This window comes from Penicillium verhagenii (assembly GCF_028828195.1).
Source record: "Penicillium verhagenii strain IBT 33310 chromosome Unknown utg000003l_segment0_segment0, whole genome shotgun sequence".
NCBI classification, from domain to species: domain Eukaryota; kingdom Fungi; phylum Ascomycota; class Eurotiomycetes; order Eurotiales; family Aspergillaceae; genus Penicillium; species Penicillium verhagenii.
Genome location: NW_026643167.1, coordinates 2,941,916 through 2,966,003, shown reverse-complemented (window position 1 = coordinate 2,966,003; position 24,088 = coordinate 2,941,916). Strand labels below are relative to the sequence as shown.

The following is a 24,088-nucleotide window of genomic DNA, read 5'->3' as shown; positions in this document are numbered from 1 at the left end:
GGAGGTCCCATACAGCTGAGCTCGGTACTGACCAAGTACCGAATGTGTACCTAGTCAGCCCCAACACTGAATAGTGGGGGATTGTCAAAATTTTCCGTGCTCTTTTCATATCAAATAAATAGAGCTGTCTGATCGGTATTTACATGTTGAAAACTCTAATCAAGACTTGAATTGTCCCATTCTGTCCTATATAAATGGGGAGCCTGGTCCCGAGGTCTCAAATACGCTCCGGAGCTTGTAACCATCTCCGATTTCGCTGAACCCCATAGATTTCTCTCTTTCTTCAAGCTCACCACCACTACAACTATGGACACTGCCATTAATCTTTCCGATGCCTCCAAGGCATTGGACCTTGCTAACATCCGCTTCCAGCTCATGTGAGTTCTTACTCTTTTCTGACTTCTTTTTCTACAAAAAAATCCTCAACGGTTTTTTTCCCCGCGCACCCCGCTATAAATCTAGCTTGATCGCCAAGTGCTCCAAGATTCAAAAACCAGTCAAATGACTACCTGAACAAGCTTCGATCGGCATCATTTCTTTCTTGCAGAGTTGCCTTCAATCGACAAGTCAGAGTGGTTCACTGACATACCAGATCGACAGCCGTTTGGAGGACACAATCACCTTTCATTTGATCGAACGAGTCCAATTCCCCCTCAACAAGACGATATATACCCCCGGTGGCGTCAAGATTCCCAACTGCGATCTGAGCCTATCGGACTACCTCCTCCGCGAGCAGGAGCGCCTCCAATCGCGCGTGCGCCGCTATGAATCGCCCGACGAGTACCCCTTCTTCCCCGATGTGCTCGAGAAGCCTGTTCTCGCGCCCTTGCAGTACCCGCACATTCTGCACAAGAATGACGTGAACGTCAACGATACAATCAAGGCCCGGTACATCAACGAGATTTTGCCGGCAGTTTGCCCGCATCTCGGTCGTGAAGACCGAGGCGAGGCACAGGAGAATTATGGATCTGCTGCAACCTGTGATGTTGCGTGTTTGCAGGCGCTGTCGCGACGAATCCATTTTGGAATGTTCGTTGCAGAGTCGAAGTTCCAGAAGGATCCAGAGACCTTTGTGCGCTTGATCAAGGCGGAAGATCGCGAGGGTATTGACGTTGCAATCACTGATGCCAAGGTTGAGCAGAAAGTGCTTGAGCGGCTGGGACTTAAGGCGAAGACCTACGGAACCGATCCCGCTTTCCCTGAGGAGAAGGGTCAGAAGATCAATATTGATGCCGTGGTTGCTATGTACAAGGTAAGACTTGGAGAGATTGCTTCATTGTTACTACAGTTCAAAGTGTACAGCACTAACTTGTTGACAGGAGTGTGTCATCCCACTCACCAAGGTTGTTGAAGTTGAGTACCTCATGCAACGCCTTAAGGGAACTCAATGGGAGTAGACGATGGTTTTCGTCATGACGCTATGAACTTTTTGTTGTGGTTGTAAAGTCTATAAAATCATACCGCCGCCGGGGAAAGCAAAGAGGAGAAGCAAGGCATAAATTTAAAGACACGGGAAAGTATATTTTTCTCATAAATGGGACATGAAATGAAATGACATAAAGTTTTATCTTCACATCGATTACTGCAGGTACTCCTGCACAGCCTTAACAGTAGACTCGAACTTGGCTCCCTCAATCAACATCATGCTTCCGCTGGTGATAATACCAAGCTCCTGGAATGCACGCTTGGAGTCCGAGTGGCCGTCATCCTGCTTGTGAGTGAACTCGTATGAGCCAGAGCACAAAGCATGGCGTTGCAGAACCTCGTCCTCGGGGTGGAAGAAGAACCGCTGGGCAGCAGCACCACCCTTCTTGGTCTTCTTCTGTGGCCGGGACTCTTCAAGATCCAGCTTCGATTCAATCTCCTCGTAGCCCTTGGAAATAATGAGGTAGTGCGAGAAGTTATAAGGCTCCTTGTCCTGAATTGCCCAAGCAATCTCCTCCAAGAGCATGTTATACATGGGCGGGATGACTTGAGACGGCATGTTGATGACTCGCTCGGTCAGAATCAGGCCAATGGGCGCGATGGGGTCCTGGGAGACGAGCTCGTGGAGGGCAGACAGAGAGGGGTTACCGGCGGCTTTGGAAGTAATATATTTGATCAATTCCTGTACGACCGGTTTGTCCTACAGTGAGAGTAGTTAGTTTCTGCAGGAGCGCCACAATTCCAGAATATGGGATGAATTTACCTTGTGCTCCTGCAGGTTCAAAACAGACAAGAAAGCGTACGGGTCGGACTCATTGCCGTCAGTCTTCACAGTGGATCCGAGCGTCGGTTGCGACAGGATCAAATCGGCAAGGGCAGACAAATCGAAGATCTGAGCATCATTGTCGAATAATTGGCGGATCAGGTTCTTGAGGCCGTGGAAATCGATCGCAGGTTGCGGGTCAAACCATTCAAAGTCGACATTGATCATGTCAGTGTCCTGCACGGGGTTAGCTTGTGAGCTGCGCGGAATGAGGTTATACGTGGAGTGATCTCACATCGTCGGATGACTCGTCGTCCTTAGTGCCGCCCATGGCGACATCACCAAGATCCTGCTTGCGTTTTCCCATCTTGATTATATCGGTGTGGTGTTAATCAATGGAGTATTGGAGGTGTTTTGGGCAAATTGTTCCACCCCGCGGCCGCTTTCGAACTTTTTTCCCTCTTATCGCTTATCGGGGGATTCACTAGTACTATGTCATTGAACAGCTACGTGTAGTTGCGCTCGGATACTCCGTAGTTACTGGTACTTCAATATCCAATAAGCTAGTAGCATAGAAAAACTTTGATTTAGTAAACTTCTAAATTCAAGTCATTGACATCTAAAAAGTATTGATCCGGGTACTGAAAATCAGGCTATATCTAAACATCATACTCCACTGACTCGACAGTAGGCACCTTATGCAGTTTGACGTCAAAGAACTTAGCCACAAGCTGAACACAGTCCCAAATGACTTGAACCTCCTCCTTGGGCAAACCCAGCCGTCTCGTGCCCCGAATATGCCAATGTGTCTCAAGGGGCAAGTTCTGGCTCATAATCCCAGGCAACACAACCAGCTGTGTATCCACATCGTCCAGAATCTGGCGATCCGAGAGGTACAACCCATAGGTAATCTCCTCAGATAACCACTTAAAGTCCTGATGCGCGGCAAACAAATTCAAAGTCCCGCCTGTGTTGCGAGAATATAGCTTCTGCATCCAGTCCGCGCCCCTTTGATGGTTCGCCTCATCACATTGCCAGTTCTCGCGAGTGAAGGTGTAATCCTTGTCCTCGTCGCGCTCAATTTTGCTGATGGACAAGATTGCCTCAATGGGCTTGCAGACACCGACAATAGGGACGGACTTGATGAGAGCTTCGCGCAGGCGGCGCACTAAGGCCTGTCGAGCTGGCGACGTAGCATACTCTGGCTGAGAGATGAGGTGCAGGTAGAGCTGGTCGGCACGCTCGGGATCAGGGCATGCAGCTAGGGTGGACGTCGCAAGAATGTACCACTTGTCATTGCCAAGGCTAGTTGCTTTGAAGCGGGATTCTAGCTCGGTGAAGAGCTGTTGGAAGCGGGGTTGCACTTCCGGTGCTGGTGGTGCAGTTGGTGCAGGGGCCATTGCGGCGGCGGAGTGAATGTTTCGGTAATAAATTTGGCTGTGAAATCGACTTGAGCTTTGGAGGGGTATCCGACTGTGCTCTAATGCCCTGAACAAGGTAGATAGATGCGGTCGCATCATTAATCGGTGGTGTCGGGGTACATGATTAACTAGCTGTGATTAACTCCGATTGCCGGAGTGGGTCGTGGCGCCGAAGTCCCATTCAGAGGCATGCTTAGTATGCTTGCCAGTGGGTATGAGAAGGAATGATCATTTTCAACCACTTAGTTAATTCTCTTCAATATCGCCTTTGACAATGACCAGTAATCTCATCTTTGGTAAGAAATAGATGATCTCAAAATGACATTGGGAATTTAAAGCTCAGGTTGCAGCTTCGGGTCGAATATGGTGACAAGCCAGAACCAATGAAACTAACAATAGAGTAGTAAGTTGCGGTACCCTAATACCTGAATGGTACTACTAAGGTTTGAGATGTATGCAAAGAAAAGTTTAGAATCTGCATGAATATTCGTTATTTTTCTCTCATAAAAAAATTGACAATTTGTTAACAAGCTTAAAGAAAATCGTCAACTTGATGGGAACGTAATAGTGGAGTATACAAGTGGAGCTTTCCTTTGTGCACAGGGTTCATCAACGATGTCACATCCCCCAAAGCTTCCTTGATTGCAGCATATTCTGATGTAAATGCTTATCAAGAAAGGGTCTCAGACGCACGCGATCAAGCATCCAGCTTGAAGAATCTTTTCCAAGCAGTCTGGACCTCGACCCACAAGTATGATCTCAGTGACTCCAACATGACATCACTGCCCATACCTGGTGGCAGGATCAGCCAAGTATAAGACAGAACAATTTCGTTCAACCAACATCTTTTCTCTATCATTCTCAAAAGCATTATCATCTCAATCATCCTCTTCTCCTCTACTATACCATTCCACCAAACTCTTATATCTTCCCACCGAAATACCCAATTTCCCAACATGTCTGGTCAATCTAGTGTCGGTAACCGTGCCATCTATGAGGCTGGTGACCAGCGCAATGCTCCTCAGTCTGAGATCCGCGAAGCCGAGCGCTACAAGGAGGGTCAGCACGGTAGCCACAAGAACTTGGATTCCAAGGACCAACGCTCCATTGGCAACAAGCTTGCCGCCCAAAGTGGCAAGGCCGATCCATCGCATCACCACAACAATGAGTTCAACGAGGAGGCTGAGTTGAGCAAGCAGGACCCTACTAAGCCTGTGAGTCATTCATAATAAGAAAATTTCTGAAAGCCAATTCGATTCTAATACTTTTATTCTATAGGCCAAGCTCCACGGAAACAAGCCCTCAAAGGGCGCTCAGATCGATGCTGAGCTCCAGGCTGAGGATGAGCAGCGCCTTCGCGAAAAGGGCATCAAGAAATAAAAAGTTTGCCATGATGTTATGATACCCACACCCCCGATGTGAATGTTTTTTCTTTTGGTTATCATGGGGCTGGGATGTATTTTATATGATATGACGAATTCTTAAATTCTGTGTTCTGTTGAGAGCACTGAACGGAAATAAAATATCCAAGTTACCAATCTGATCTGTGCCTACTGTAAATGTATATCAGTGGAGACATGTGTTGTTTGATTGGGATATATTAGATATTATGTGCACCTGCACTGGGCAATAGACCCAAAATTCAAGGGAAATGTCTATTATAGTACATGGATCGTAACGCTCAATAACAAGCATGACAAGTCTATGGAGCCCAATTTTGGAAGTCGCTCCTTGGAGGAGTTTTAACTGCCGGGAAGATCCACGGGAATGTGAAGACTGGCAATGTCGTGGTGGGATATCTCTTTCATCCATTCATGAAAGATGACCTTGGGTTGCAGGTACCAAAGTGATGTCGAGGCGCCGGGCCTTCGGTTCATGCATGGGCCTATTAAGCTGCCCGAAGTGAGTGCTGAAGCAAACTGAACAAAGCGGGAGATAGATCAACCATCTAGGCTGAACTTTGGGTCGTCATCATGTGGCTCAGCGAAGACGTGAGTCCAGTAGTCTTCCACCTTCTGACAAAGACCGGCTTTATGTTCCCACGATTTAAAGAGATTTTCATAACGACATGTAACAAACTTGATCTCTTCCCAATAAGTCTTCTCAATATCATACCCAAATCGCTGGATTGTGTCGAGAGGAGCTGTCCAGGCACGGCCATCTGAGCCATCCTCCTTCAAGGTGGGAGTTGTTTCCCAGCCTGTGCCAAAGACATTGTCGCCTGGGTTGAACTTGGGATAATTTGCATGGATAAAGAACACATGTGGCGGTGGTGCAACATTGGGATCCTTGGTTCGCCATTTGTCTTGCGAGGTGAGTGCATAGTCTTCTCGAGGGTCTGATTGGGCCATGGCTGAGCCTGCTAGCTTTTCACCAAGTTGGTGACCAATGGCCTGTACTCGCTCACTCACGGCATAGAATGGTGCCCCCATTGCCGTAGCCGCTTGGAGAAATGTCTCTTTATCACCTTCACCCGGTCCGCCCTGAGACAACAGCCTGAAGTAGTGGGACGGGCCATAATAATTATAGTAGGCCGCAAGGAGAAGGGGCAGGAAGTGAGTCTTCTTCGACACCAAGAACACACCCGTCTCCGAAGATTGACGGGCTGTGATGGGCGGTGCCTCTTGGCGGGAGATCTTGTAGTACAGAGGCGATGCGGAGGACTTCCAGAAATCTGGCCAGGTTACCAATCCAGACGAGATAAATGGCTCCGAGTCCAGTAAATCTTCAGGTTTTCCCAGAGGAAAGCAGTCCGCATCCATCCAGACAATTTCTTCGAAGGAAGAAAAGAGTACTGCAAAGATCTTGAGCTGATAATGCTCAATGATATCCTTTCCTACTACATCACCCAGGACCAAACACCGTGCATTCAGAGCAGGCAGCACGTCATTACATATGCGCTTTTCGTATTCACCTGCATCCTTCATGTATACTTCCACTGGTAATGTGGATCCAGTCCGACGGAGCATCCGTAATGATGAGACAAACACAGGTAGATACGTTGAGCCCGCCGTCGAGACTAAACCTCGCTTTCCAGTGGTATGAACAGGTTCCAAGGCCTTTCCGGCCGCCTTTATATCTTCAACGAAGCCAGCATGGGCCGCCTCCATTGCCTTTTGGTCCTGCTCCGCCAAAGTTGTAATGTCCTGCCGCAGGCTTTCTTTCGTGGGGTCGAAATGGCCGGCCCCCGCATCATCCAATTTCTGCGGAGATGGGCAATTGGGATTATGACGCTCCAATAAGGGGTGGAAGGCTTTCCAGAAATCCTTCTGTCGTTCTGATAGAGGTACTTCGAACGCCGTGCTCGGAACAACGGAGACGGTGGATGACGCGGTGATCGGGGACCAGTAGAGGTAGACCGTGCATACCAAAATCATGGCCATCATGGCAAGGAGCAGGGACCTTGCCCGACCTGGCCTGAACATGCCCATATTGGATGATATTGGCGGGCGGAGCCGGGGCTTAAGGGTTGCCTGTTTTTTTTTGCGAAATATTGAATTGAATTGATTGTCAGGCGCGTGTCGCGGTGGCCACACCTTCGTCACAGGGGGTTCGGGGCGAGCGGCGCACGGGCGCGCCGATCGACGATTCCCAACGGAAGTATCAGGCAATCACAAGGGACCTGCAGTTGCCTGGGCCTCGAGATAAGAGCGGGGGAAAGCGAGCGATTGGAGAGGTTTTGATTTCCGATCTTATACAAGGAAAGGGAGTGATTTGGGAGAAATGAAAAGCGGCGGGCCAACCGCGATGCTTGGCAAATGCAGATAAAGATCATCAGGATATCGCTTCCTTCCAAACAATGGCATTGTTAAAATATACATAGAACAGAAGTTACTCACATCAAAAGGTTGGAGTAAAACCGTTTCTATGGTGTCACCGTTAAATCAATAAATAATTCTACGATATCACTAGTTCCATCTCATTGTACTCCATACAGATGTATTGGGGTACTAAACTTAATAAACGGGGAAATAAACCCACCACGACTTAAATCCCAAACGGGCTTAGGATTGTAAGAGACTTTCAAAGGCGTCTTCGATTGTGTTCTAGTGTTCTAAGTAGATCAATAGGTGGAGTTAGTTTGAGGGATAAATTGGCAAGCGAGAGCCCGAACGGGGTTTTCCTCGAAATTTGGCTGATTTGCCTAGAGCGCGGATCATCCTCCACCGAGGCAGATCCTCTTTACCCACCACCCAACTCTCTTCTCCATTTCTCCCGGATTTGGATCGTCCCTATTTATTCTCCCTTTCCCTCTTTTTCTCAAAGTCACTTTAGGTCCTTAATAGCTTCCGCAACCTTTCAATCCTCATATTCGTCATACTTTCTCTATATACAGCGTGACCGGGTTGGCAAAAGGACCCACTTTACGGAACCCCGTTGAACTTCTCCAAACTCCCATCGAACACATCTTGGAGAAAGTTTCGCACGGCCGACAACGCCAGACCCTTGGCAAATACCCCATGGAACCCCTGAGGGTGCTTCCTGCACTACTCGCCCATTATGTCTGAGAGCGCAGCGACCCAATCGAGGGAGCCTACCAAAGGAAAAGCCCGCAAAACTGATCCGAACGCCCCGGTGCGGAAACGTCGCAAGCGAACCGTTGTAAGCGGTGCCCCCGATGATTGCTTCGCGTGCTCAAAAAGAGGAGCGCGGTGTGATCGACGCCGCCCTTATTGCTCCCAGTGCCTCGAATTAGGCCGCGAATGTTCCGGATACAAGACAACGTTGACATGGGGATTGGGAGTGGCAAGTCGAGGCAAGCTCCGGGGCCAGAAGCTTCCGGTGATGGAATCAGCACCAGAGACCACACGGAAGCCGACACAGACAAAACAGCCCGGGCAGATATCCCCTCCGCAAAACCGTATCAAATCTGAAAGCTCAAACCCGCCAGCTCCGGTTTCAACATCAGCTCTTCCGGTTAATATGAGTTTCGAGCATATGGACACCGGAATATTAAAAACAGAGGACTTCGACCTCCGACGCCCATCCGCATTGTCGAATATGTCGGATCCCGTGGGTATGGCTTGGACAATGGACATGCCAGACCCACATACATGGTCCAATGCACCCGCTGTTCCGCCTCAAATATCAGGACTCCCATTGCCCAGTCGGCTGGTGCCTTCTAATCGATTGAGTCCAAGTATGGCAAGCGTAGTAAGTGTGGGCTCAGAGGCGTCAATGCCGTATCCTGGGTTTAGCCCAGAGGCTACTTTCGCCACTCCAATATGGCCTGCTACCAGCAACTGGATAGTCCCACATGTCACAACTCCAAACTCGGATGTCGATGAGGAGTATGAAAGGACAAATCCCGAGCACTCAATACGGTGGGATGCTGGTCACTCACCTTCATACTCTCAATTACTCCTGGCGCGATCCATAGGCCGCACCCCTCGTCTCCGTTATCTCATCAGCTATTTCACCGAGGTCATCTCACCAATGATCGTGGCCTTTGACAGCCCAACAAATCCATTCAAGACACATGTTCTGCGATTGGCACAAGAAAGTGAATCTTTACAAGAGGCTATTGCTACGTTGTCAACCAGTAACTTGCGCCAGCGGCGGGATCGAAACCATCTTTCCACAGAAAGAACACTACCAGCGCGCATGTCATCGATGGCTCATCGTGCTCTGACCGACGAGGCATTCCAGGATCGATATGGTATCTCAGTCCCCGAGGGCTACGCTCGCGAAGAAAACCATCATCGAGCGATGGCAGTCAAGGCTCTGAACGCCGATTTGGCGGACCCTCACCGTAGATTATCAGACTCGGTGCTAGCAACTCTGTTGGTTCTATGCTTGTTTCATGGATGCGACACAGGTGTGGCCGAGTTTAGGTCTCAGTTTGCCGGTGTCACGAGACTCCTCGCAATTCGAATGCGCCACTCTCGTGTCTTGACTGACGACCTCAAATGGTTCATTCGCATGTTCTCCTGGTTTGATACATTGACTGCTACCACGAACGATCGTGATGTACAGCTTCGTGGAAGATGCTTAGATATCAGCTCCATATCTGACGGGGAATGGGGCCTTGAGAATTTAACTGGCTGTGATGGCCGTCTATTCAAGCTCATTTCCCAGTTAGGGCGTTTGAATATCCTCAGCCAGGATCAACAGCCTACCGAATCAACTAGACCAGCTGATGTATCTGTCCCCACCACCTCACTGCCTCCGGCTATGTTGTACCCGGGCTGGGATTCTGTCACAGGAGCCACCGGGCCAGGGTTTTCTACTGGCCCTGAGTACGGATTCTCTATGCCCACTCCGCCTCAAAGTAGCGACCAGGCGAGAAAGCCATCTTCCCCGGCCTTTTGGACGGAATGGTTTTCACTGCGTCAACGTCTCGAATCCTGGCGATTCGATCCCCCTGCCACAACTTCAATGCCCTCTCCGCCTCCGACCGCCACAACTTCAATGCCAACTTGGAATTCTCCAAACTTCATCCCGGATCCTTCTCCCTCAGTCACATATCATGTTGCCACTGAGAACCTCCAGGATGTCTACCAAATATCTGAATGTTTCCGTCATGCCGCCCTCCTCTATTGCGAGCGCCTGGCAGAGCCAAGCTTGCCATCGCAACACCCGCGCATTCAGCACCTTGTACACCTTGCCATGCATTGTCTTCGTGCCGTGCAATCCGATGTCTATCTTCTCTGGCCACTATTTATTGTCGGCTCAGAATGTGTTCAAGAGGATCACCGTGCAGCAATCCGCGATCGTTGCAAGGATATCTCGAAAGATTCCGGATTTGTGAATAATCTTTCCTGTTTGGAGTTACTGGAGAAAATCTGGTCAGAGCATTCTGAAGATTCCTCATACCCAATTTATCCTTCTGGATTTGGTCCTCCGCCTCCACTGGATGGAAGCTCGGGTTCTCTCACATCTCAGACATTCCGCTGGTCCCGTGTCATGCAGGCCAAGCGGGGCGATGGGGAATATATGGTAGCATAATTCTCTCCAGCTAATCAGTGCTCACTTCAGCATATAATCATGGCAATCCTTGTTGCTCTAATCTTAGCTTGCCTTTTATTGGGACTGGACAGGTGTTTATTTATGAGCGTCTTATGGAGCTTTGGACATTTTACGATTGTGATACCATTCTTTGATACTATATGCCTTGGTTTTCCAAGGCTTGCCTTTTTAATCCGCATTGCGGCGACATACCGGTTGGAATGAGGTATTTACTATGTACATACAGCCTCTATTCACATCACCTTCCAACTTTGAATATAGAGCTTCAATTTTTCTACGCGAATACCTATATCTTATGTACAAATCTCTTGACGTCATTTGAGGAACGAAACCCGAGGTCTTGGTCGGACCTTGGAATTGTCATTCCCTGGAAAGGTTTCCCAAGGGTTTCACGGACGCCCTGACACGTAGTGCAGCATTATCAACAGAAACACTATTAAGCTGGCCGTCTTCAACAACATTTGAACTGGGCAAAGTCATTCTCGTACTTAAGATCAACATCCAATGTTCTCATTCCGGCAAGTTGAAGGCGGTAGCTTACGTGTCCACGGCAAGTCTCCACGATGAAGTCTACCCACCGAACGTACAGCTTGCTTCTAAGAAAGAAGTGAATCTTCAAAAAATTCCAAAATGACCCAACCCATAGGAGCGGCCCTGGGCGCTCTGGGCGCAAACTTCAATGAAAAGCTCACATGGATCAATCATGGCGAGCTAGACCGCGTCAACGCCCATTGGATCCGCGGCTTCATCGACATGCACCAGATAGACACACTGAATGCTGCTCAGGATCCCAACTTGCAAGCTCTCTTCAAAGCCATAGATGCCGGATACCAAACCATTCTAAGCTTCAAGTGGAACTACACCAACCTCGATTTCCCAAACGTGAACAGTGCCGCAATCGCCACCGAGCTCGAGCGTCTGAACCGCGTACTCCCCGTGGTAATGGACAAAGTCGACATCATAGTAATCGGAAACGAGCCCTTCATTGAAGTTCAACAAGGCCACGCAGATACGCGTTTAAACATTTTCTACGAGATGCTAGCCGATACTGTGATCCGTTTCCGCAACACACACGGCGGCAACTTAACAAGATTATACATGGGCGCCCTAAACAGACTAGATCTCCCGGCGAAAAGGACCCCGGCCGTCGAGCGGATGCTGCGCTTCATTTCGTCAAGACCAGAGCTCGAGGGCGTGGATTTACACCCTCACATGCCGACTCTGGAAGGCCACAGAGTCATGCTCGAGTACGTCCTCTCGCGTATCCGGCCTGATCAACGCTTCCTGGCGACCGAATTCTCGCTGGTATGGCATTGGAAGAGACATCTGTCTGATCGGGTATCTGGGGCTTTCTGTGCTAGATATGGGTTTCCTGTGGGGATCAAAGTTTATCAGGTTATTAGTGCTGCTATGCAGAATCCGTGGCCATATATTCAATGGGAGGACTTTTTGATGCAGGAACCTTGGTACATGCAGTGCCGTTCTTTTATTACCGATGCCATGAGTCTCTATCGTGCTACTGAGAGGCTTGAAGTTGCTACTTATTCGTTTTGTCCTATGAGGTTGAGGAAATTGCCTCTTCCTGCGAATGGTGATCCGTGGATGCTTAACGGGGTTTTTGCACCTTCGACGGTCCAGGTTCGGTCGGATGGATCTAGGTCTGAGAATTTCCCTTGGGCGGAAGAGTTTCGAAGAGCTCAGACGGGGTGAGGAGTGATAGCTACATGTGGTTGCTATACATTCATTTGAGAGTGTACATATAGAAAGTTCAGGATATCGGGGACTGGTGCTAGTTATATTCAAATGTTGTAAACATCATACCTACGCCCCCAACTTTGAAAGAAATGAGCAAATATAGTATGGTTGACTATATCATTTGAAAGTTGACATGGATCAGTTATCGAGTTCAGGCGCAGTGGGTGCTGTCGTAGGCACCGCTATAAAATTATAAGGGTAAGATAAATGACTGTACAACACATGAGCTGAATGATGTATGTGGATGTAAGATTGGCTTTATATACCTACATAGTACTAGTCAGCAAATTCAATGTTGTTTGCCATTATCAATCAGGAGGAAGATTGATTAATGAGAAACCCCAAAAGACATCGGGATGACTAAATAGCGCGTAATAAATCATCAGTACCGAGGGTCAAAAGGAATAATTCAAGTGTCCTTTCAACAACCGGCACCCGCATGGTCGAGTGGTATAGCCCTCCCTAAGCATTTTTAGTAATTAACCAAGCTGATTTCAAATTCCCGCTTCATCAATCGATTGGAGCTCAATTGGGTCATATGGGTGGGTTAAAGCAAGAGAATCGCGGACATCGTATTGATCAATATCTTGGCTGATGCATTCCAATGTTTGAATGAGGCTATTCCAAAGATACCTCCACATACGACAGAGGTATATATCTCACGCTCGGCGCTCGACCTCGGGATCATAATCAGCCAACAGTCAGAATTCAAGAGGCCCAAGCTCTGCCGAGGCATTGTTGGTCGCGTGGCTTAGCGGATTTGCCAAACAAGTGTGGAAGTGAGTGCCAAGGGCAGCAGCACAGAAACATCCTAATGTCCACACTGGGGAGTTAAAGCAAAGCTTGAACCAAGTTAAAGGATGGCCAGACCGCTAGACTGACAATTTAAATCGTGACTGCCAATGATGCGCATGGTCACACACTCCCCTGGGCCCAGTTGAGAACTTTGAGTGCCATAAAATCTGGGTTATCAACGAGGTTCTACCGAGTACGTATATTGTTGATGTACGGAGTAGTAGATAAAGGCCTAGACCTACATACACTGCCATTAAAGAAGTGGAACCAATTTACCTCCAACGTGCATATTAATACCAACCTTCCAGTCCGCCACGGGAACCATCCCGTCATTGGCCCCTGTGGAGAAGATATTCACAATGCACCACTGAGATCGACCAGGAACAGCCACAGCACTCAATAATGCCAGTTCAAGGATCCAAACCCCTGGCTGAACGCTGGACACCGCCAGACACGGGAACTGAGTTCCCCCTGATTGGAGTTTCCGCGTAAAAAGCATTGACCATAGGGCTCAGGGTAAGGGCATTCTTTGAACTCTATGTGATCAGTGCGCGCACACAAATTGAAATATTCCATGTGAAACCCCTTGATTGCAAGAATGAAAAATACCGATATCTGCGGACCTTGTTGAGAAAAAAAGAAAAGGAAAAAGAGTAAGAGATCAAGAACATGTGAGGCATTCCGTGCAGCTGGTACCAGTTGAAGGTGGACTTGTTTTGATCTCAACTCAGATCGTGCAAGGGGGTACATGATTCATCAGATCTAGCACACAAGGCAGATTATTGGATCGACGGGGATTTCGCTTTTCGCTTTTCGCTTTTTAATTTTATCCTGTTTGTTTTCATTCGTTATCCAATATTTCAGATGATACCAATAAAGAACCTTGGAAGCGAAATTAATAATGTCTCAAAAATACAGATATGCCCGTGCTTTTTCCAACATAAACCTGGTCTCTACTATGTACACGCATCCCCCCTGACCTTCTGACACGGCGGAACCCCAACGAAAAGGAAAATAAGCAAAAAGAATAAGAGCGAAAGGCGAAGAAAAGGAAAGATAAAACAGGTACCATCTACAACAATCTTTGAATATCCCATGGACAATAGAACATTTAAAGTAAGCATTCGCAAAGAAAGTGAGCTTACTGGCCCCAACCTCGTCACACAAAGGCAACCCTCCATCAATAAATAGAAGTTCTCACTTCTGCACGAGAGCGCCCGTGCGTGCAAGGCTATGTGCCTGTAACATGTACTCCGTACAGTAGCAGAAGCCCGCTGATATACTGCATCCCGGCTTATCTGGGCCGTTGACGCGCCCCCAACGCCCCACTCGTAAAAGCGTAAAAAACCCTCTAGTCTCTGGGACTCTAACCGGGCCGCGCCCACTAGGGGGGCTTTAGCTTTCTCCGACCTAAAAAAAAAAACCCTGTTCTAGAAACATACGCAGCTGGGATGAAGTTCGAAACGGAGTACGGAGTATACGGATATGGGATTCGGGTTGAACTGCCCTCCCCCCATCTCTGCACTACGAATGATCCTCTCCCCCCCTTTTACATTACACAACAGTCAAGCTGGACTGGCCGCCTCAGCTGGGAATGTTGATATCTGGTTGGAGGGGTTGAAAGGCAAATAAGATCCATGGATCTCGTCAGCTGGTGCGTGCAAATGGTTTGAAGAGCCTCTCTTGTATCTTTATTAGGCAGGTGCAGAACGATACATATGCAGATACATTATATTGCATTGATGATATTGGGTAGAGGATTTTGAGGCGTCTTTTGTATTTTTATTTTTTAATTTATTTTACATTGTTTCTTTTGGCTAGAATTAACATGTGCATTAGGCGATGGAATACGGAGAAGCCTACCCAGGCTAACAGGGCTAACGGGGCTAGCAAGACCAACATAACCTGAATGAACAAAAGTACGTCCGCCATGTGCAACTTTGCAGGATCGGCGCTGCCTACTGGTGGCGCAAGATTTTCTCTCCAGTAAAGGGGTGGCACATTTCTCGAAGGGTGGTTGACTCATCTAGAATCGAGATTAAAAAATAAAAGCAAAAAAGCAAAACAAGAATTATGGTAACCCTTGACTGGTCAAGGATGCACCTGGAATTCCTTGGTGAGGCCTGTAAGGATTGAACGTGTTTTTCCAAGGTTTGTTTATTCCATCCCTTTGGTGCGTGAACATAAAAAAAAGTACCCATAGGTGGGTTGGGTATGGTAAAGTGGTCATAAAATATTGGGTTTTTTTTATTTGAATTATCGTTTTTCAAAACTGTTATTTCCCTGAATGCGAACCTGTAACTTATTGAGTCTCGTTGAAGAGCAGCTGTGTTGACAGGATTGGACGTCATAGTTCGAGCAAAGTGGATGCGTGTGGGAACCAATCTCGATGGAGGCGAGATTGCTTAGGGTTTGGCTCGAGATACGCACTTTGTATCTGACCTTATACTTATAATATTGAATATTATTGTTTGATACTCACTGCCGAGATATCTATATCTCTTTGATGCATTTTTTTCAACTCCCGAGATTCAAAGAATATTTGGTTTTGAAAGAGTTTCAGGTCTCGTTCCTCGGTTTGGTTCTTACACAGCCCAACATTTCAACCTTGGAGCTTCTTCGATCTATTTTTGCAAACCTTGCGGATTCTTTGTGAGCCCTGTTGATAGACTTTTCTCTCTCTCTTCTCTACGGAGTACTTCCACAGCCAAGTGGATATGCAAGTTGCGGTCTGCAAGGCTCCTCTTTGAAAACAATTTTTTAATTAATAAAACAATTTTTTTCCACTGTCTTTGATCCATTTTGGCCCAAAGGGACAGTGGTTGCTGCCCAGCGACCGGCGGTAAAGGGCGTGTGGTCCGTGATGTTGCCCAACGGTGAAGGTTTCTGTGTGTCAAAGTAGACCCTGATGGCGCTTTCTTTTTCAAAAAATAAAATAAAAATCCCGGATGTTGAGATAGCTCTTCCGTAGGGAGCAAGTTGGGAAGTATATGGATTTTGCCATGGCAACATAGTGGGTTTCGGATGGTTTCAAAGAACGATATGGAGTCAGTGGAGTCACCAGAACCATTGGAACGAAACGGGATCAGCCGTAGAATAACCCGGGAGATGCGATAGAGCCGCGTAGCCAACCATGGATCCAAAGCTTTCGGAGGATTTCTGGTTGTATCCATACCTGGTAGTAAAAGTATGTCGTTTGGGCAGGTCCAGATCAAAATCTTAGGGGGGGTCATCCATTCGGGTCGCTCTGGCATCGATTTCTGATACGCAGCTAATGGGTTCATGCAGACAGAACTGTACAAGAAATCAAAGTTGGCCCGATTCTGGAAGTCTGGCACATGGCGGCCTGTGCCATCCAACAGAGGTTTGACACGCGATGCAAACTAACGATCGCTAAATATCTATGATTCACTATCCGCTTCATAGAGCCATTCAGAGACTCGGGATTCTGAGTTGGTGGCTCTTTTTCCCCTCCCTTCCCCTCTCATGTAGTCATGTACTGTACATGCGCTTTCACACACCATCTTACACCATTTTGCCGAGTCATGAAATTCCATGTAAGAACAGCAAATAAGATAAAATGGAAATCAAACAACCCATCAGCCAGTCGTATTACTTAGTCTGTTTAGCCTTGTTTCTCTAGTACTCTCTCTCTCTCTCTCTCTCTCTCCGAAACCAACCAAAAAATCAAAACGCACAGGATGCAGTTGGCCGCTGCCCGAATCATGAGTGTAGTTGCATAGTAGCGTCGAAAGCGAGTGTCTCCATCTGGACTAGTCTGAGGGGTAGGGTAAGAGTAATGATGAATTCCGGACTGAATTAAAGGAGCAATATTAGATCAAGACTTGATTCACTCCCTTGTTGCCTCATAATGAGTCAAACAAATATGGATTATAAATTAATGATAAATTAAGAGTCATAGGATGACTGGTGAAGGCGACTTTTATTTTTGCTACCTGAACCTCTCTGGCGTATAAACGTATTTCTCAAGTCAGAATGCGATTCAAGTGATAAAATAGCCCTAGAAGTATAAGCCCGTAAAATGGCCAGTGAACAGTTGTCAGTTGTGGAATGACAATACGCGTAAACTGGAAAGAGAAAAACGGTATTTATCGTCCTTTTGGTCCCAAATGGGGGTTATTTGAGACTTATTTCCACATCCAAGAACGCCAAAACCCACGGCGGCCCCTACCAGGTGGAGCCTGATTGGCCGCCCCCAGTAATCGTCGCGCTGACAATTAAAGGCTCCATTTCTTCTTCCTTTTTCCCTTTCATATTGGGTTGAATTTTTCCCATCTCCACTCTTCTCGCCTGCTTCGGCTCTAATCTCGTGGATCTCGCACTTTTTTTCCACTCTCCTATATACAGACTCTCCTCGGAAGTCTTGACCTTTTGGTTCTCAATCCAAAAAATTCAAGCGCGAGATCCAGTCAACAACGGGTCTCTTCCAGCCCCCTTCTCGGCTCAACTTGAATAACGTTCAAATGCACGCTCAGCACATCTACTGTCCACCCTCCTCTCTCCGATCGGAAACCGTACCACGGTGACGGTCCTAAACTCAAACCCTTTTTTCTATTTGCACTTCTCTTTATCGGCGTCTTCTCTACTCTGGTGCATACGATACCCTGTTGTATAATATATTCGGGTCTTTTTTTCAGGTTGTGCGTTGACTGCATTGTTTTTTTTTCTTCCTACTTCTCTCTTGAACTACGGTTGTGTGGGTGCATTTGCTACTTCGCCACCCTTGCTTGATTTATATCCTCGTTCAAGCCGGGAGAAAAAAAAAAGAAAGAAAGAAAGGATCTATTACTTCCACCAGCGCTTTGCATCTGAACTTGAGTACCGGTTGCTCATGCTCTATCGATAATGTATCATTATTCCAGTCCACCACAAGGGTGGTCTACCTACGACTACTCTCAGTCGCCACCCACCTCGCCATACTACGCTCAATACGCCTCACAATATGCCAACGCCTACACATCACCACGGGGCACTTCGCGACGGCATACCCGCAAGGCCAGCTACACGGCCACCAAAGAACCGTCGTACTATGGCTACCCACCGCAATCCTACTATGAGACGACGCAAGACCAGGGCATTCCGCCGCTGCCGCGCAAGCACGATCATGTAAGTGCTTCTAACGCGGGCCCGCCCAAACACCGTCGCAACCATACGGCCGGTCATCCTGCGGGGGATGGCCTCGGACCCAACTCGCAATCGCAGCAACGACCCATCTTTGTAGATGTGGTTGACGATGCATTCGATGTTCGCTACGCCTTTTACGGGCCGAAACCACGCCCTGGCCGTCCCCCGGCAGCAACGACCCACAAACAAGATGGCCCTGGCACTGGCCACCATCGTCGCAACGCGTCAACTGCTCATCGCAAACCAAACCCAGCCGCTGATTCTCATTTTTACTTCAACCAGGTTCCTAACTACGACGATGTCGAGGCAGCTCGTCGTTCATCCCGTGCCCGTCGTCAGTCCACATCAACTCGCACACCTAGCAAGCCCAAGCCAGCCCCCGCCACTAAACCGCCACCCACCGCCACCGAGGAAGACGCTGAGCGCGCCGGAATTCCACCTGGGTACTCGATCAAAAACTGGGACCCTACCGAGGCACCTATTATTCTCCTCGGTAGTGTCTTCGATGCCAGCTCACTCGGTAAATGGATCTACGATTGGACGGTCTTCCATCACGGCGCATCAACTCCCATGGCCGACGTGGCAGGTGACCTGTGGCTGCTGCTGATCAAACTTGCGGGCAAGGTTAAGCGAGCGGACGAATGTCTTCCGCGCATCAAATGTATCGAGTCGCAGGAAGTCGTCGAGGACTTCCTCGAAAGTGGCGACCGACTCTGGAGCCGATTCAAGAAGTTGCTCAAAGGCTGTGAGCTTTTCATGTGGAAGGCCGCTAAAAGGGAAAGTGGTGGCAAAGGTGCTCCCGTCTCTATGGGGCGCAATGCAGGCTGTGAATTCGTCGAATCAATCTTCGGCCGCGACCGCGAACTCGAAAACACCGAGAAATTGATGAACAGCATCCGGCTGTGGAACATGCGATTCGACGCCAACTGCGAAGAAATTCTACGCCGACCGTCTGCTATCTAGACGGTCTTTTTCATTCGTTTCTCTCATTTCTTATTATTATCTTATACCTCCGATACCTCGATACACCGAAAGAGGAGCAAATCCGACAGAGAAGAAGTTATATCCTGTTTCCCTTGTTTTCTCGCTTATTTCCTTTGTTATACACCCGGAGCATTTGACAGTGTTGTTTAATTGCATGTGCAGTGCGTTAAATTTGGATTCGGCTTTTTACTTCGAATTTCTGCTGTTTTGTTATCTGCATTGTCTGCTCTTCCCGCCCCTTGCTGGGGCGAACCACCAAAAGAATCCTGTTATGTTTCGGCGCCTCTTGTTCTGTCTGTTGTTTCTGTTGTTTCTGTTGTTTCTTGGGGTGGCGTCTTTCCAATTCTTTGATTCCTGATTTGGCGTCCGCGTTGATGCTATTCATTGTTGCGTCATGCGGTGTTCTGTTTGTCGATGCCTGTGTCATTCTGCTTTGATGATACCATCTCGCGATTTTTATCTGCGAATCTTGTTTAGTCTTTTATTTTTTATTTTCCTTGGTCATTCCCTTTGTTGATGTCTTATTGATTTGTTGATGTTGAGTCGAGGAGGAAAAAATCGGGTTGTATATAGAACCAGAACCACGAACCCTCAACATCGATCATTCGCCCCAAACCTTCCACTGTAGTTTACTGAGTAGCTAACCTGTAATTCTCCATCTCCTGATCCACATACCCGTTATTTCCACGAGAACCTGCATCAACTAACTACACTGGGAAACCAAGACCAAACCTGGAATCCCCGCTTCTAACCAACCAACACCCCAAAAAGGCAACGATTCACCCGCGCTTAGACCTACACCCATTCCATACCACACCTGGGCAGCTAGGTATGCACACTACTTGGAAGTACTAACTCCCGCACCTGCACCTGCATCTCCTCTTCTAGAATGGAATATACTTCGCCCTGTGCGCCCGGGAAGCAGGTACCTAGTCCCAATGACGATAGCTGATGTCACCCCACCAACACCCAACAGTGCGGGCCAGCGCCTGCATACATCCTGCAGGTGATAACTCCCGCCACTGGTCCCTCGGCCCCCAAGTGGCGCGGGGTCGAGGGGGGGCCCTTTTCACAACAGATTGCGTGGCGAGCCTATGACGGAGCAGCGTTTTTCCCAATGTCCCGAGTGCGGGGGTCCGTACAGGTTTATTATAGGAACGGCAGGATGAGTCGTGCATTGCATGAGATAAGGTTTTTTGAGCACATGGTTGAGCGCTTACTCCGTGCTGATTTTCTTACTTTTAAATCCTTCGGGTTGCTTTCTCTTATTGGGTGATGGGTTTATCTCTGTGGTGGGGGTTTGATCATTCGGTGTAACACGTTCTGGAGGGTGGTTGGGTGGTTGGTTCGGTTGTGTGATGCGTATTGAGGCTAATTCTAAGTCCTGTGTAGCTTTGGGGGTTGATTTTTATTGTTCTGGTATACTCCGTACGCCGTTAAGGACTGGATCTTTGGATACGATTTTGGGAAAGCCACGGCCCACTGGCAGTCTGGCCATAGAGGGGCGTGGCTTGATAGGGACAAATGGCGGGAGCCTGGAGTCGAGCGAGGGATTTGTTTGGACGAATGATTTCTTTGTGAAGGCATAGAACCCACTGTGATCTGAAAGGTCTACTAGTATGTAGTGATGGCTGAAGAAAAAGACACAAGACACAAAAGATGATTGGAGGATTTGAAAAGAAATTCAGGTTGAAGCTGACAAAGTGAAATGTCTCACACACTCACCGGGCCGTGTACATTAAACTTTGGGCCCAGTGGTTAGCAGGCTTGGCTTTGGGCAACTTCACTCCACTATCTTCTTTACTCCGTAACAAGACTCTAATATCATTGCCAGCTTTAATTGTACTTTGTTTTTCCTTCTATACTTCCCTTTCGTTGGACCAAACAAATTATATCCGCAATCCATGGATGAATGTGGGGGACAGGTCACGGGACTGCAGATCAAAGGTGAAGGTTTTGCTGTCATGTCGGTTGACATCACTAACAGAACAATACCATTCATCCGTGCCCATTGATTCCCCAAAGCCTGCCCAACCCTCTTTCATCATCAAGTCTGCATCATCTCATCACTGCAGCTTCAAGTTGACCCCAAATCCGCGCAGGAAGAGGCATCGGATATAACGCGATAAGGCCTTGGCACCCGGCACTTACAACCAACTCCGCCAAGCTCAAAGTCAGATAATAAGCCCCGGATCCCCCGGGTGTTTCATCTCTTATCCCCATCGGAGCGCTCCGAGGGCAGATCGGAAAATCAGTACCTTTCTCGTTCTGTTCGACCCCCGCGTATGCAGGCCTCGATGAACGATGCAGAATGGCCCCCCTCCACACGAGACCCCCACGGCCGATCAGAACAATGACCAATTGTCGCTATGGGATCGCTTTACGAGTCAATTTCATATGAGACCGCCGGAGGATGACGAGCCTCAGTCGTGGTGGATCGCATCCACGGCTATCCCGTTAGTGGCCGCTGCGGCTGGACCGCTAGCTAACCTGATGTCGATTGTTGCGCTTGTCATGCCGTGGAGGAGCATCATTCTCTCTACAGTAGAAGGGGACGCTGGAAATGATCCCCAGACGTTTTATTCTGACCCTCATTGGTATGTACTGGATTTGGTCTGAAGGCAGTTAGTAGGGCCTACTGGCAGATTGTTGTTACTAACGACATACTTTATACTAGGGTTACGGGGTTGAACGCAGTTTCGCTTGCATGTGGTATTGTTGGCAATGCTTTTTTGCTCCTGAATTTTACCCAAACTGTGCGATACATTGTTGCTTTGCCAGTGACAATTATTTTGTGGTTCTTGGCTACTGGGCTTGTATGATGCGACACACCTCTGCCGTCTTTTGATATGTTAAGCTAACTCTACCACTACCACTACCACAGCTGGCTGGACTGACCTCGGCTCTTTCAATATACGATCCTCCCATCCCTCCAAACGATACTTACTCTGAAGCCTACTGGAGTGCTGTAATCGCTGCAATCCTCTATTTCATTTTGAGTGTTCTTCTCATGATTAACATGCTTGGCTATTTCCTTGGAAGATACCCACAGCATTTCTCGCTCACTGACGACCAGCGTACTCTCATTTTGCAAATGACTGTGTTTGTGGCTTGGTTGCTTATTGGTGCAGCTTTCTTCCAGAAAGTACTCGAGATCTCATTTGCAGATGCCCTGTATTTCTGCGATATCACAGTCTTGACTTTAGGCTTTGGTGACGTAGTAGCTCAAACAGACCTCGGAAGGGGCCTTGTTTGGCCGTATGCTGTGATCGGAATCATTATGCTTGGTCTCGTTGTTGGGAGTATCCATCAATTCGCTCGGGAGGTCCACTATGACAATGTTGTTCGAAAGCACATTGAAAATAAGCGGCAGCACACTTTCGATCGCTCTATCACTTTTGACAAGCTCAGCTCCACAAACCCCGAGAAGACACTTCCTCCGGCACTCGATTCCCAAAAGACCAGTGTCAATTACCGGTATAAGAAACATCAACCGATCCGAAACACCATTCACGCACTTTCCGCAGAGCGACGGCCCAAACTCCTGATCATGAGAGAGGAAAAGGACCGATTCGACGCTATGCGCGGGATTCAACACGAAACAATGCGCTTTCGTCGTTGGAACGATTTGTTTATCAGCATCATTGCTTATGGGATCGTCTGGAGTTGCGGAGCTGCTGTGTTCTGGTCGCTGGAAGGCTGGACTTATTTTGAGGCGCTGTACTTTTGCTTTTGTTCGCTGATCACCATTGGATATGGTGATTTCACCCCCAAGTCAAATGCTGGTCGACCCTTCTTTGTGGTGTGGTCCCTCATAGCCATTCCGACCATGACCATGCTCATCTCCCAGATGAGTGACACGGTTGTTGCTGGCTACAAACATGGCACAGTGAAGTTTGCTGAATATTCCATCATGCCCGAGAGTGGATCATACCAGTCTTTCTTCGCTCGTTTCCCGCCTATCCGGAGATTCCTAGAGAAACGCCGGGAGAAAAAGCGTCTGGAACGTGGTTTCCAAGTTGGTGCAGATCCTCTAGAAGACACGACCGATCCAGAGAATGGGCAGCCCGAGACCTCGAACAAACGAACCTCGTCCCTGACCCCATCTCGAACCCCTCGGACCAGCACGAATCACCCTACGCGGACTCTTGAAGAACTTGCACGTGATACCCCGTCGCCTTATGAGCTTGCCCAACAACTTGCATTTGCCATTCGCCATACTACCCAAGAAGTGCGGCAAGGAAAGCGTAAACGGTATACCTACGAAGAGTGGGTGGAGCACACTCGTCTCATCCAGTTTACCAACCCTCGGACTAGACCTTCTTCAGCAGAGGGATCATCAAGCCAGAAATTGGATAGAGAAGATGCGGTCATTCTCGATGAAGATGAGTATGGTGTTTTAAACTGGGACTGGATCGGCGAGAACAGTCCCATGTTGGCGCACCAAACTGAACCAGAGTGGGTTTTAGACCGACTCTGTGAGAGTCTGGTGCGATATGTGTCGACTCAAGAGCAAGCCCGTGCTAGAGAAAGAGGCCATACCGATGAGATTGCCGAAGCGGCGACCTTGAAAAAGGAGAAAGATCTAGGCATCGAGGAGCCATAGTGAAGCGATTCAAAACTCACAGCCCATTTAGCGAAGTCTTTTTCAGATATTTGTTTGCTATCGTTTAGATTTACTTCATCTAAGGATGTACATTTATTTTGATGCATAGTATGTATACTAGTACTTAGCTACTATATACAGAATAAACCTCCAGTCTGGTTTTCTGAACTCGCAAGGCTGCCAGCAGGTGGCTGAGTCGGGTAGATCAGAGCCGCACATGGATAA

At 48.1% G+C, this 24,088-nt stretch overlaps 9 protein-coding genes across 9 annotated transcripts; 6 read left to right on the top strand and 3 right to left on the bottom strand.

Moving 5' to 3' along the window:
• Positions 1-306: 306 nt before the first annotated feature.
• On the top strand, positions 307-1,397 carry N7466_002492 (chorismate mutase ARO7; the record flags this gene model as incomplete). The annotated part of the gene is made up of 3 exons (XM_057161890.1): positions 307-377; positions 601-1,252; positions 1,320-1,397. The coding sequence occupies 3 exons, from the start codon at positions 307-309 to the stop codon at positions 1,395-1,397; spliced, it is 801 nt and encodes a 266-aa protein (XP_057025175.1).
• A 182-nt stretch (positions 1,398-1,579) lies between these two features.
• Positions 1,580-2,555, bottom strand: N7466_002491 (protein-transporting protein BCP1; the record flags this gene model as incomplete). Its single annotated transcript, XM_057161889.1, has 3 exons — positions 1,580-2,125; positions 2,189-2,425; positions 2,484-2,555. 3 exons carry the CDS (start codon positions 2,553-2,555, stop codon positions 1,580-1,582), a joined length of 855 nt encoding a protein of 284 aa, XP_057025174.1.
• A 292-nt stretch (positions 2,556-2,847) lies between these two features.
• Positions 2,848-3,588, bottom strand: N7466_002490 (uncharacterized protein; the record flags this gene model as incomplete). The annotated part of the gene is made up of 1 exon (XM_057161888.1): positions 2,848-3,588. The coding sequence occupies one exon, from the start codon at positions 3,586-3,588 to the stop codon at positions 2,848-2,850; it is 741 nt and encodes a 246-aa protein (XP_057025173.1).
• A 977-nt stretch (positions 3,589-4,565) lies between these two features.
• On the top strand, positions 4,566-4,989 carry N7466_002489 (uncharacterized protein; the record flags this gene model as incomplete). The annotated part of the gene is made up of 2 exons (XM_057161887.1): positions 4,566-4,823; positions 4,888-4,989. The coding sequence occupies 2 exons, from the start codon at positions 4,566-4,568 to the stop codon at positions 4,987-4,989; spliced, it is 360 nt and encodes a 119-aa protein (XP_057025172.1).
• Positions 4,990-5,549: 560 nt separating this feature from the next.
• On the bottom strand, positions 5,550-7,040 carry N7466_002488 (alpha-mannosyltransferase; the record flags this gene model as incomplete). Its single annotated transcript, XM_057161886.1, has 1 exon — positions 5,550-7,040. One exon carries the CDS (start codon positions 7,038-7,040, stop codon positions 5,550-5,552), a length of 1,491 nt encoding a protein of 496 aa, XP_057025171.1.
• Positions 7,041-8,109: 1,069 nt separating this feature from the next.
• On the top strand, positions 8,110-10,557 carry N7466_002487 (Zn(II)2Cys6 transcription factor; the record flags this gene model as incomplete). Its single annotated transcript, XM_057161885.1, has 1 exon — positions 8,110-10,557. One exon carries the CDS (start codon positions 8,110-8,112, stop codon positions 10,555-10,557), a length of 2,448 nt encoding a protein of 815 aa, XP_057025170.1.
• A 651-nt stretch (positions 10,558-11,208) lies between these two features.
• Positions 11,209-12,288, top strand: N7466_002486 (uncharacterized protein; the record flags this gene model as incomplete). The annotated part of the gene is made up of 1 exon (XM_057161884.1): positions 11,209-12,288. One exon carries the CDS (start codon positions 11,209-11,211, stop codon positions 12,286-12,288), a length of 1,080 nt encoding a protein of 359 aa, XP_057025169.1.
• Positions 12,289-17,994: 5,706 nt separating this feature from the next.
• On the top strand, positions 17,995-19,236 carry N7466_002485 (uncharacterized protein; the record flags this gene model as incomplete). Its single annotated transcript, XM_057161883.1, has 1 exon — positions 17,995-19,236. One exon carries the CDS (start codon positions 17,995-17,997, stop codon positions 19,234-19,236), a length of 1,242 nt encoding a protein of 413 aa, XP_057025168.1.
• A 2,325-nt stretch (positions 19,237-21,561) lies between these two features.
• N7466_002484 (uncharacterized protein) lies at positions 21,562-23,863 on the top strand (the record flags this gene model as incomplete). The annotated part of the gene is made up of 3 exons (XM_057161882.1): positions 21,562-21,854; positions 21,935-22,073; positions 22,142-23,863. The coding sequence occupies 3 exons, from the start codon at positions 21,562-21,564 to the stop codon at positions 23,861-23,863; spliced, it is 2,154 nt and encodes a 717-aa protein (XP_057025167.1).
• Positions 23,864-24,088: the final 225 nt, after the last annotated feature.